At 41.6% G+C, this 12,889-nt stretch overlaps 2 protein-coding genes across 2 annotated transcripts; one reads left to right on the top strand and one right to left on the bottom strand.

The window, feature by feature from the left end:
- The first annotated feature begins 502 nt into the window (after positions 1 to 502).
- On the top strand, positions 503 to 3,110 carry ndufb4 (NADH:ubiquinone oxidoreductase subunit B4). Its single transcript, XM_061249244.1, has 3 exons — positions 503 to 726; positions 1,908 to 2,051; positions 2,996 to 3,110. Exons 1-3 carry the CDS (start codon positions 550 to 552, stop codon positions 3,056 to 3,058), a joined length of 384 nt encoding a protein of 127 aa, XP_061105228.1. The 5' UTR covers positions 503 to 549; the 3' UTR covers positions 3,059 to 3,110.
- A 2,471-nt stretch (positions 3,111 to 5,581) lies between these two features.
- On the bottom strand, positions 5,582 to 12,889 carry LOC133133239 (solute carrier family 35 member F4). The gene is made up of 7 exons (XM_061249339.1): positions 12,811 to 12,889; positions 11,774 to 12,083; positions 9,823 to 10,042; positions 8,721 to 8,846; positions 7,945 to 8,137; positions 7,175 to 7,264; positions 5,582 to 6,107 (listed from the first exon to the last, which is right to left on the bottom strand). Exons 1-7 carry the CDS (start codon positions 12,887 to 12,889, stop codon positions 5,857 to 5,859), a joined length of 1,269 nt encoding a protein of 422 aa, XP_061105323.1. The 3' UTR covers positions 5,582 to 5,856.

The following is a 12,889-nucleotide window of genomic DNA, read 5'->3' on the forward strand; positions in this document are numbered from 1 at the left end:
GTCCCCCCATTTTAGGGGATAAAAATGGGTCATGAGAAAAATACTGTAAACTAAATAAATAATAGTTATTGACAAAAACTTTATTTTCCAACATGGGTAAAACATTTATTTCCGCAAAAAACATGTTTCACTATTATTATTGGCATGCTTTGTGCAAACACTCATGGCAAAGATAACAGCTGTGAGTCTTATAGGAAAAGAAAGAAAGTTAAGTTAAGTCTATCTATGACTAAGTCTCATCTATGACTGCCACAATGTTGTTGTTGAAGTCATTGTGCCATTGATCTAAATTAGTGTCCCTGGACCACTGGCAGCAATATATCTACAAAACGTCAATGACCTACCTTCATATTTGACAGTAGCGAGAGGAGAGTAATAATAATGCATATATCAATTAAATACAAGGAGCGAAATTGTTTAGCCAGTATAATTTAGAGTCGAGTAGGTTCATATTCTGGCTCAGTAGGTGGCGGTAATGCACCTCTTATTTTCTTAACCAATCGTTGTTAAACTCCAAAAGAAGAAGACGAGGGAGCAATATCTGCCAACATGGCGGACTATAAGGAGGCGCCCTTGGCCACTCGACCAAAAACATTGGATCCAGCGGAATATTTCAACCTCTCGCAGGTTTATAGACGATCCGAGGAGGCACGGGCGTCACTTAAAGCGCAACTCAAGAGACAGTACCAGCTGCAGCTTAACAATCCTCACCGGAAAGAATTAATCGTAAGCGAATAGAAGGGCAGGGAGCTAACGTTAGCGAGTGGGATAGCTAGCTACTGTTAACTGGCGTCATTAGCAACCTGCCTCAGTCCTTCTCATTGCTAGGCTAACACATTTTTGTTGTTGTTGCTGCCACTATCGTTACCGTTGTATTACCTGCAACAAATCGTGTACGTTTACTTCTTTAGTTTCACAATATAACTAGTATGCGGTTTATGTGAATAAAGAATTAAGTTGCAGTTCCTGACATGACCTTGAAATATTTTGTAGATAGCATTTGGCTAGCTAACGTCAATAATGTTAGCTAGCTGTAAGCAAGTTAGGTCTAGGCTATGCCAACTTGTTTTAACATTGCCTTCTTCCGTCTTGGGTGAAAACGGCTTGGCATGCATGTTTATGGTCTCTCCTCTAGCTAACGTTAAGTAGCTCACTGTGTTCAGAATTTTCAGACCCTAAACACTTTGATTGAAGCAAATTGTAGCAATACTTATGGAGAAAACGGTAAATAACTGCACAGCTTCCCTGTGTTTCGAAAACCTTTTTACGATGTTCTGAACAGTACCTGAAACACGCCTGCTACAGTTTCACTCTGTTATACAGCAGAGCTTTTTATAAACCTGCCAGGTTAATAATCTTTCGTTTTCAACAGCTTCTCCACCACACTGTCACAGGGGAATATCATTACCATCTGACTGTGCTGAAATTACTCATACCACGTTATTATGAAAACGGAAAGAATTATACACAAAAATCAAAGCAATTTAAATAAAAATAATAATAAACTAAGCTAAAGAAGTGTGGATGCATTAGGTAATATTCAGTTACAATTCAGTGTTGTCATGCAATGCACTGCTTTCATTTTACAGAAAATGTAGGCCAATATTAACTAAACGAAGCGATAACGATAGTTGGCAGCTTTAAATTGTTAAATTTAAAAATCAAAGCTGGAAGTATTGCAGGTTGGAATCACTATAAGTGTTCCTTTCCTTCCTTTCTTTCAACTGATGCATAGTCAGCAACTTGGATGCCTAAGTTATGCAGACAACGTATGTGCTATCAAACAAAAGTATCATGTATTTAAAGGCGGAAATGTTTATTATTACGTTTTGGAAATGCGTGGATTTTCAGCATTATGCATTAAAACACTTTATGCAGGTTAAATCTCTTTCTTGGTTTGCTTTCAGGAAGACCCAGCTCTAACACGCTGGACGTATGCACGCTCCAATGTCTACGCTAACTTTCGGCCGACAGCGAAGACCTCATTAATGGGAGCACTCTTTGGGGTTGTGCCCTTGTTCTTCTGGTACTTCGTTTTCAAGACGGACAGGGTGAGTGCTATATCATTTGTAATTCACAATGGCTCTACCTTAATGTTTTCAGTGAATATGTACGTGGTGAACGTTTGTGCAGTTATAACGAAGATTGTGTCAGCATCACGCAAAGATAGGGTAGGTAAAAAAATATGTAAAGTAGTTGACCAATTGAAATGCACAAATATCATTAAATGTTTGAATGTATGAGCTTAAGATGTTTGAATACAGTGCAACCTGCAATTAAAGAGGAGTATCCGTCCTGGAGGACTTTATTTACACAAGCTAACCTATTTCAAATGGAGTGCATTGAGATAAATTAACTAAGCCAATTTGTGTAAGGATGATGTATTAATACATTACAGCCATTTTTTTCTTTGCATAATATCAGTGTGCTTGGTTCTACTTCTTAACACAGCTTATAACAGAAGTCCTTAGTTATGGTACCACATAGAAAAAGCAATCTCATCAGTTTTGTCTTCAATCTAAATGTTATAGCTCAAAGATATGAACACTGGTCATATTAACCTTATTTTAAGAATCAATGGGCCTCATGCAAGAACCTTTCGTACAGATTTCTTGCCTCAATTGTTTTCAGAAACGTATTTTAGACGACTGTTTATGGAAAAAACGTTATCAACCGTCCGCCAACGGTTAATCCTACGGGCTATCCATCTGATGGAACCCACCCACAGTACTGTATTATAACGGACATCTTCATTTAGGACAGTTGTCTGAAGTTAGGTGCGTTTGTTGAATCCAATGTGGCCCTTCGTTCGAAAAAAGTAACACAAATTTATGATAAGAATACAAAAATGTTCTTGCATAAGGCCCAATGTTGCTATATTGGCATCTTATTCTAATTCTCTGGCCAAAAATGTACTGCTGCCAACTGAAATTGATTGTTAAGAGGTTTAATGCTATAACAAGGAGTTCTAACCTCCTCTCATTTTTACCTCCAGGACAAGAAGGAAGAGTTGATTAAAGCAGGGAAATATGATCGCAAATTCCAGCTTTCCTATTGATACTTATAACTGAATGGAAAACTGTATAAATAAATGTCATTATTGCTGAAAACCTTGTGTATTGTCATTCTAATATTTAAAGAGCACAGTGCCTGAAAGCTTACATGTCCCATTTTACCTGATGTCCCAAATTACTTGCCATCACCCTAGGTTTTCAATTTTTAGATTCAATTTATATCATTAAAACATACACTTAGTTAGATTATTGGAGAAGATTGTCTTCTTCCATTGAGATGAAATGTAAAATTAGCCACATTGATTTTAAGTTTGATTAAGCCTATCCATGCAATCGTTTATATGTTTGTAGCAATTTTACCTGTCTGTCGATTGGCAACACAATTAAGCAATTCATTCAGAATTCAGTCAATTTCTTCCGTCAGAATGAAACATTAATTGTATATTAACAATTTAAAGCTGCCAACTATTGTTATCGCTTCGTTTACAGTTAACATTGGCCTACATTTTCTGTAAAATGAAAGCAGTGCATTGCATGACAACACTGAATTGTAACTGAATATTACCTAATGCATCCACACTTCTTCAGCTTAGTTTATTATTATTTTTATTTAAATTGTTTTAATAACCGTGAGTGACAAGGCCACCAGCAACTGCATGACTACTGCCTATTTATCGCATGTGTTTTCAATTCAGCTGCAGGCTACTTAAAATATGCAAATGGCAATGCAGCCCAGAATGTTCTGATTTTAAGAATTTCTGTTCCATTCAAAAAAAATTTTTAATCATTTTTTAAATTTTATTTCATTTTGATGCTCATATTTTTTGGGGGTTTCATCATGTTGGGTTTCATTTCCTATTCATTTCAGTAAAAAAAAATCTAAATTTTAAAATCAGTCTTTTGAGTCACTTTCTCAGGTCCAGGGCGTATAATTTTTCTTGATTTACGGTGAGACATAACAAAAATTTGTTTTTTATTTTCTTGCTCATTTTTCATCATGTTAGACCTATTTCCTATTCATTTCAGTCAAGAAATCTAAATGTAAAAATCGTTCGATTTGATCAGTTTTTCAGGTCCGGGGCTTTTTTCAATTATATTAAAATTTTCTTGCTCATATTTTTTTGGTTTCATCATCCTATTCATTTGTCAAAAAAAAAAAAAATGTCATCTGTATCTTTCACAGATAAGGGTATATAGAGTAAATGTATACCCCTTTCATTTGGTAACAATTCATAGCTTTTGAGTTATCAGTTATGCAAATGAGCTGGTTGGTAATTGACAGTCTATAGCAACATATTACATTACATTACATTATTGGCATTTGGCAGACACTCTTATCCAGAGCGACGTACAACAAAGTGCATACCCATAACCAGGGATAAGTTCGCTGAATGACCCTAGAGGGAAGTACAATTTCAACTGCTACCTGTACAACAAAGATGAGGATGAGGGGCCAATTTCTTTTTTTTTTTGAACAGAAACAAACAAACAGAGCAAAAGTGACCAAAGTTAACTATCCAAACATATGGCCACCCCACACCTGGCACACAGCAACAATTGCAGGGAACATGATTTCTGAGTATACTGAAGAATATTAAAGATATGGGCCTCTTCTTCTGCCCCGGAAAAAAAATACACAATTCAATTTCAATAATTACATTTTTTTAAATTTGAGCTTATATGATGTAATCTTGCTTTAAAATGTGAAGAAATGTGTTGTGTTTAACGTTGTACCATTTAGAGGTCAGGTTCGCTTCTGTTCACTTGGATATTAATTGCAAAAGGCTTTTTGAACAGGGGTGCCCACATTTTTATCTTACTCCTGACACCTAACACAAATGTATTGCCATGGAGACCCAAGTCTTAATTAACGAACGATTGAAAACAAAATTCCAGCGGAATATGTGGGAACAAAAAAAACATCACTTGCCATTGGTCACATTTCTGTCACGGCAATATTGGGTTGGTGAGCTCTTACACCCGTACACCTATTTAAAAGTATTAAAAATAATAATAAATAAATAAACCCACCAGCTGCATTTATTTCCTAGGCCCAAACAAATTATTTAACTCTCTTTAATGAGAACTATTAAAGGAAACGTATCAGGGAAGCTAAAACATGAACATTAAACCATATTATCAATATTTATAACACAGTTATACCTTCCACAGCTAACTGGTAAGTGCACACACACAAGCACCGGGTAAGGAAAATGTTGACACAAATATTTATTATAATCACGGTAATTTGTCAAAAGAATTTACATGCTTTAAACTGCTGTTCATAATTGACAAAGGGAAAAGGGAGAATTATTTCTGCTGCACGTAAGCCATTCATGTTTGATCAAGGAAACAGCCTGACCTTTCCCCTATTCAACAAAACAGACTGTTTTGTAAAGAAAAATATGAATATCAGTCTATAACATTTTTTGTACTGTGCTCTTGACAATGTGGATTTGTAATACACTCGAGTGTGTACAGAAAACATGCACATTTTTCTTTCCTCCGAAGTTGGTAATGTTTCATATTTGTGTTTCCATCCATTCCTTCCATCCATCTTCTGTCCATTTTCAAGACTGCAGACTAGCGCTTGTGGTCTGTACAGCCAGCTGTTGCTTATTTCTGTTCAGCAGGCGGAGCTGCGCAGAAGTTCGGTCGCGCGGATAACCCTGTAGGTGTGTGCGGTTCAACGATTTGTTCGGGAGTTTCCCGTAGTGGTCGGTGAGATGTTGGCGAGGAGCATGAGAATGCGTGACACGTTTAATTTTATTGGAAGGATTCTCACAGGGGTTAGGATAGTGTGAGCCTGGATTTAATTAGGACCACATTTTTTCCCGTCACATCAGGACAGTGCTGTCACGTTCGCGGTTTTGGGCTTCGGTCGCGCGCCGATTGCTTCCTCGTTGTCGATCTCCTCTCCCGCAAAACTGTCGTCGTACCAACCGCCGTGCCATAGTCCTCCCAGCCACCGAAGGGCCCTATCATCCCATTGCTCTGGCAGCAGCAGGAGAAGGTACCCAGTCCCAATGATCCCTGCAGCGGCCAGCCTCACCTGGCTGAGCTGGGAAGCCTCAGTCAGGTACAAATCTACAGCTACACGGGGGCAATGGGTTAGACACTTACCGATTAATATTCCAGAGCAGGCTTGGATGCACTAGAGATTAAACTGTACCTTAGCGTCCGGTTGAGTTATCAGCAATTATACGATGTTCCATCTCACTGAGTATGTGGATTGTTTCACAAAATGTATTTACGCTTAAATAAAATGCAACAGCATACTGCAAAAAAGTCAATCTCAACAAGTATTTTAGTTTTATATTTACAATTAAAGTTGTACTTTTTTGCTAAATAAGACAAAAATATTGGCAATGAGGTGAGATGAGTTTTACTCATTACAAGATTTGCAAATGGGGTAACAACAATTAAATAAATAAAATAAGTCACACTCATTACAAGACTAAACACTTGTGAAGACAGGAGTTTTTCTGCTGTGCACTGTAAAATACATACAATCAATCTATATCCATATGACTCCAGAGGCCTTATAGCCTTTGTATTCATTATTTTTATAATGCTTACATTTTCACTATTACTGGAGAGATTAAGACCTTGCCATTTATACATAGTCCTTACAGTACAGTTTTTGTAAGCACCATTCAGAAATGACATAGTACACTCACACACTGAGATTAATTTAATGCTTACACAGAACTTGCATGCAGGCATTAAATGAGGACATACACATACCAGTAAGTGTGTGTAATTAAATGGTGTGTTGTGGTAGTTCCTGCAATGAAATGTGCGAATGTGTGTGAATGTGCACACAGACCTTACAGTTGCAATCACATAGGAACAAGAGGAAAACAATGATGAGATCACAAGATTATTGCAAATAGAAAACCTGAGTCAATAACCCAGTAATATTGTTTTGATGGGCAGCTTATGGCCGAGTGGCTAAGGTGCTTGAATGTGATCCCAGTGTAGCCACAGTAAGATCAGTGCAACAGCTGAGTCCTTGAGCCCTTAACCCCACAGTACTCCAGGGGGGATTGGTCCCTGCTTAGTCTAATCAACTGTAACTCACTTTTGGAAAAAAAGCGTTGGCTAAACTACTGTACTGTAATGTAATGTGATGTTCATGAGGGTGTGTCAGTGGTTACCCGTGCTTGCTGGGACACTGAGCAGGACCCCCAGAGAGATGAAGGCAGGGTACGTGAGCACTCCCCCCAAATTCACCAACACATTGAAAGCTGAAAAGAGTGAAGAGAAGTGTACGCATAACACAGGTGAGTAAAGCCAGTGGGATTAAAACAGGATCACCTACATTATGCACTTTGGGCTGCAAAACCGCAAATGCAAAGCATTGTATAAATATAGTGATGGTTATTATTATCGGTTATTATTTTAATTTCTCAGGGAACCGAGATGGAAACTTTGACTACTTCAGAGTAAAGGACAGAATCCAGCAAATGAAAAGGTGTAATTGGCGGAAGAGAGTGTGGAATGGAGCAGGTATGATCAGGGGAAGGAGAGAGTTTAACGAAGAGGAGGGGGGATGATGGGAAGGTTGGAGGTTCAAGCCCGGGTGTAGCCACGATAAGATCTCCACAGCTGTTAGGCCCTTAAGCAAGGCCCTGAACCCCGCATTGTTCCAAGGGGGAATGTTGCTTAATTTAATCAATTGTAAATCGCTCTGGATAAAAGCGTCAGCAAAATAACAAATGATAATATAATTATAGAATGTGTGGAGTGAAGCAGGTATGATAAGGGGAGGGAGAGAGTTAGACGGGGTTGTGTGTGAAAGAGAGTGTGTGTGACAGGAGGAGGAGATGGTGTGTGAAAGAGTGTGTGTGTGACAGGGGGAGGAGATGGTGTGTGAAAGGGAGTGTGTGTGTGTGTGTGTGTGTGTGTGTGACGGGGGGGGGCTCACCGAGCAGCAGCGCGGCCAGGGTGCTCAGCGCGTCCCAGGGCATGTGTTGGGAGGAGGGCCAGTACTCCACGTGCGTGAGGTAGAGCAGCACACACAGCCAGGAGTGTAGAGCACAGCTGCACATGCCCACACAGGAGAGCAGCACGCCGGCTACGCCCGGACCAACCTCCCCCACCTTCCGCTTCAGCAGCACCTGGACAGAACACACACATATATACATACACACACGCGCGCACACACATACATTACATTAATGGCATTTGGCAGACGCTCTTACCCAGAGTGACGTACAGTTGATTAGACTAAGCAGGAGACAATCCTCCCCTGGAGCAATGCAGGGTAAAGGGCCTTGCTCAAGGGCCCAACGGTTGTGCGGATCTTTTTGTGACTACACTGGGGATCGAACCTCTGACCTTGCAGGTCCCAGTCATGTACCTTAACCACTACGCTACAGGCTGCCTAATACATACATATACGCACAAGCACATACACATACACACACACACATATATGCAGGTTCAAATTCCAGGCAGAGGTACTGCAGTTGGAATTACTTCATATCCATCAGCATTAACAGACATTACACACAAATATCAGCTTAATATATGACTAAACAGGTAAATGTCATACATGCCTAGAAATTGATGGACACATGGACAGTAGGGTATGGGAGAAGGAGGAGCTTTTTTGGTCACTCAGATTTAGGAGCTGACTGTGTGAGGAAGCAGAGAGGGCTGTATCGGGGGTGTCTGTCGGAGAACAGGGTGCATGCTGACCTTGTACAGGGCAGAGGTGGACGCTGAGCCCACCGCAAGTGCCACCCCAGTGATGGAGTCGCTATGGAAACCGTCTGCATAGGCCATCATGACAATTCCAGTGATGGAGAGGATAGCTGCCACTATCTATGAGACACACCACAGCGCAGCAGAACTGAGCACAGTACAGCACACTCAAAAAAACAAACAATAAGTATAGCCTTTACAAATAGTTTAGTCTTATATTTAGACTTTTTTTATTTTTTTACTTTTTTGATGAGACGGTTAGAAACAGTTCAAGATTTGCCAATGGGGTATGACAATTTCACTTGTAGCTAAAAAACAAGCTTATAATTTCTACTAAGATTCAAGTCTCATTATAAGACCGTTTTGTCTTATAAGAACTTGCAGTCTTTGGAGTGTATACCACCACACAGTGCAATGTAGCATAACATGTCAATACTCTGACATGTGACCAAGCTATTTTTACCAAAGATTTTGTGTAGCAAAGTGCACAGAAAATTGTATATTTGTGTATTTACTGCCACAATAAAATGTTATTATCTCTAACAGAGCTGTTTTTATGGAAATGTGGGCTTAAGAGCCTTGCTCAAGAGCCCATGAACTGCACTGATCTTAATGTGGCAACACTGGGGTTTAAACCACCTATCTTCTGGGTCTGAGTCAAGCAACTTGGCCACTAGGCAACAGGCTGGACCACATCATAGGCATCACCCAGTACACACATACAGTACCATAGAATCATCCAGAAATGGCCACCCAATAATCTCTACACACCTACCATCCAATCATCCCACCAAACCCCCCTGGCCTGTGGTTTATGTTATCTATTCATGATTGTTTTTATCTTCCAAAGCAACAAAGTGTGTCCCCTGCATTTAATCCATCCTAATTACTTAGGAGCAGTGGGCAGCCACAGTGCCGTGCCCAGTTCTGAGGCCAGGGCCTTGGTCAAGGGCAACGGCAGGAGCACCCTGAGGGGCAATTTAGACTCTCCAATTGATCTAACTTGCATGTCTTTGGACTGTGGGCAGAAACCGGAGTACCCGGAGGAAACCCACGCGGACACGGGGAGAACACGCTCCACACGGGCGGCGCTCACCCGGACGCCCATGAAGCGCTCCCGCAGGCCGACCCAGGACAGCAGGAAGGAGAAGGCCTGGCTGCAGCACAGCACGGCGCTGGCGTCGCTGCCAGAGATTCGGCAGAGTGCCAGCAGGTGCAGGTACCCCGAGAGGCTCCACAGCGCCGAGAAGGGGGCGCAGCCTCGCAAGAGCGTTCGCAAAGGCACCGCCTCGCCCACCAGGGCCTCGCTGCACGCCCTGCGAGAGTTTCCGCAGAACCGCCAGACCCCAAAAATAAGGAATGTGGGGGGGCCGGGGTGAGAGTGCACAGGTTACAGTCCTTCTACATTTATTAATTCATTTATTCATTCATTTATAAAACTTTATTTTCCTGTTAGGGAAATTTGTTGTGCAGACAGAATCACACAATGACATAGCAGATAAAAACAGACAACACACTGCAATACAGTAAATACAGTACAAGACGTGCCTGAATGTTTCTCCGACTTAGAAAAGTTACCCTCAATAAATAAGTCACCTATACTACTCAGAAATATCCACTCATCTATAAAAATAAAAATCCCTGATAATAACCTACATGATTAATTCATTAATTCATTCAACCAGGAGAGGTCCATTAACAACATGTTCTCTTTTGCAAAGACGCCCTGGGAGAAATGCCAGAGAGAGTGGTTGCAAGTGCGGTGAGAGAGAACAGGGCTGGCACCCTGGAGAAGCTGAACGGCAGGGTTCTTTTCTCTCTTTCAGGGACCCAACTTCATCTCTCCATATACAGGTCAGCATCCCTATATGCCGACCGGGGGCTTGAATCAGCAACTCTACAGCTGCCAGTCAAATGCCCCACCGGTAGTCTACCCTGCCGCTCAGACTCCCTTATCCAGGTAGATCCCTTATCTACTTATAAAACGAAGCGCAGATTCAGATGCACATCAATGCAAAAGAGCTGCAGTGACAACAAAAGATGGCTTTACACTTTTAAAGCCAGAATGTGATAGCACTAAGCATACTGTATTCCAGTAACATATTCAAATAACATGACAGTTGGCATAATCGAGAAGTGTTTGGTGCTAGATGATTAAAAAGAAATGGCTTAATGGGCTCAAACAGGATAGCGAACATCAAAGTAATGACTGGGGAAAACAAACACTTGGCACATCTTATACCGAAGACACGGTTGGCTGGGTAAAGCCAATTTAATAGTATCAGCTTAAGTGCAATTCCTGAAGTGCAAACACTTGTTTATCTTGAAGCGAATCTGAGAAGATTAGACACATAAAGCAGCTTATATTGAGTTTGAGTGTGTTTATACTGCAGTATTTGTAGACTACTGTCTGCCACAAGGTTGTTCTAAACTACTGTTCTCTCAAAAAAAAAATACAAATCTCCAGGTAACTCTGTAAACTAAAACAACTTTTTTGAAAGTTCTGAAAACTGCGATGATGACCTCTGAATCCATTATTTTTCAGATCAAATAATCCACTCCAATGCAAATACATTTACATTTATATAATGATACTAGTGTTTGACCAGCTCCCAGCTAGACCTGCTTCATGACCAGCTTGGTCATGCTGGATAACCAGCTCATACCCCCTGCTTATGACAGGTCACAAACAGAAATAAATATTAATACAACTTGACTTGCATATCATGTGTGTATGAAATCAGATTTTTCCAAATAGTGTGGGAGACTTGGATATCTTCTACCCCAGGGTCGCCAACCCTGTTCCTGGAGATCTACCATCCTGTAGGTTTTCACTCCAACCCTTCACTTTGGGCCCACCTGATTCAACCAATTAGCAGCTTGATGAGTTCTTTAGCTGTTGAATGAGGTGTGCTGTGAAAACCTACAGGATGGTAGGAATGGTCTCCAGGAACAGACTCCATAAACCCCAAGCTCAAGCAACTTCTGTCTACAAAAAATAACATTTTGAGGATGATGATCTTAAATTTGCAGTTGAATTTTCTCACCTGAACCGAGTCACTGGCCACTGCCTCTGGTCCGCGCTGATGAGATGTCCCAGGTAATACAAAGGGAAGACAAAGAGGTTCCAGGTGCTGCAGAACCAGGTGATGAAGAAGGGGGCATGGAGTCTGTGGAGGACCAGCTTGGCGTTGTGTGTGCTGGCGGTCCAGGTCAGTGCCACAGCTCCCCCCAGCAGTACCCCCCATGCCACCCGTCTGATTCCAGCCAATGGGCACCGCTGGCTGCACCCCGCCGCACCACCCCCCTCACACCCCGCCATTTCGGACACGGTCCCATCCTCCGTCGCCGCGTCATCTACAAGGGGCAGGCGGTGGTTCAGTGTAAAGAAAGTTCAGAGGTCGCCCACACAACACACTGGGCTCGTTCCAATTGCTTATTTTTCTTGAGCTTCCTGCTTTGCTCAAGTGACTTACACACTTATATCCTCAAGCGAGAAAAGGACGCAAAGACAACGGAATGAATTCCTCAGTTCTGGAAGGTGTACACAACCATACGCATTCTCTGAAATGCAGTCACCCAACACTTCCTCTGTGCTACGCAATCTGCCCATGGTGTGGCTGGGCTGCAGAACAGGAAGTCCAGGCTGAAGTAAAGGTGCCAGGCAGACTGAGGTCAGGACCGTTTCCTGTTAAATATTTTAGCCAATCATTGGTCACTCCACGAAGCCCCCTCCCCCAGCCTGTACCAAAATGACCAGCATTCTGCCTACAAGACATCTCTCAGCAGCACCATTACCGTACGGAAACCCCGATGAACACATTTCTGATTAGATTTCAAGAATCACCGATTATGAAAATACTAGTTTCCGCCAAAAATATAATTAGCAAGGCTTATCAAGTATAATTATCCCTCATCAAGTATCTTTCGAGAATATGCCACCATTGATGAATAGATTTCCCAGCACGGCACAGAAAACACGAACTCGATTCCTCTGTCACCGGTCGTGTCCCTTTGTTTCGGCAATGTAACGGAAGAGTCTATGTAATCAGCGTAAGAGGCTGAAGCAGGTGACGAGCCTTACCTGGAGAGAGAGGGGGTGAGAGGGCAGCAGGAGCGACCGCTGAAGAGGACGGAGCCACCTTGGCTGTTAGCTTGTTCAT

Source organism: Conger conger, chromosome 7 (assembly GCF_963514075.1).
Source record: "Conger conger chromosome 7, fConCon1.1, whole genome shotgun sequence".
NCBI lineage: Eukaryota > Metazoa > Chordata > Actinopteri > Anguilliformes > Congridae > Conger > Conger conger.

Bases quoted from the DNA above. Each gene is read 5' to 3' on its own strand.
- LOC133133239 (XM_061249339.1), bottom strand. From the start codon at position 12,889: ATGAACAAGCTAACAGCCAAGGTGGCTCCGTCCTCTTCAGCGGTCGCT. The intron at 8,847-9,822 runs GTGAGCGCCGCC...TGTGTCTCATAG, and splicing joins AGCGCTTCATGGGCGTCCGG to ATAGTGGCAGCTATCCTCTC. The intron at 6,108-7,174 runs GTAACCACTGAC...GCCCCCGTGTAG, and splicing joins CAGTGTCCCAGCAAGCACGG to CTGTAGATTTGTACCTGACT.
- ndufb4 (XM_061249244.1), top strand. From the start codon at position 550: ATGGCGGACTATAAGGAGGCGCCCTTGGCCACTCGACCAAAAACATTG. The intron at 727-1,907 runs GTAAGCGAATAG...GTTTGCTTTCAG, and splicing joins CTCACCGGAAAGAATTAATC to GAAGACCCAGCTCTAACACG. The intron at 2,052-2,995 runs GTGAGTGCTATA...TTTTACCTCCAG, and splicing joins TCGTTTTCAAGACGGACAGG to GACAAGAAGGAAGAGTTGAT.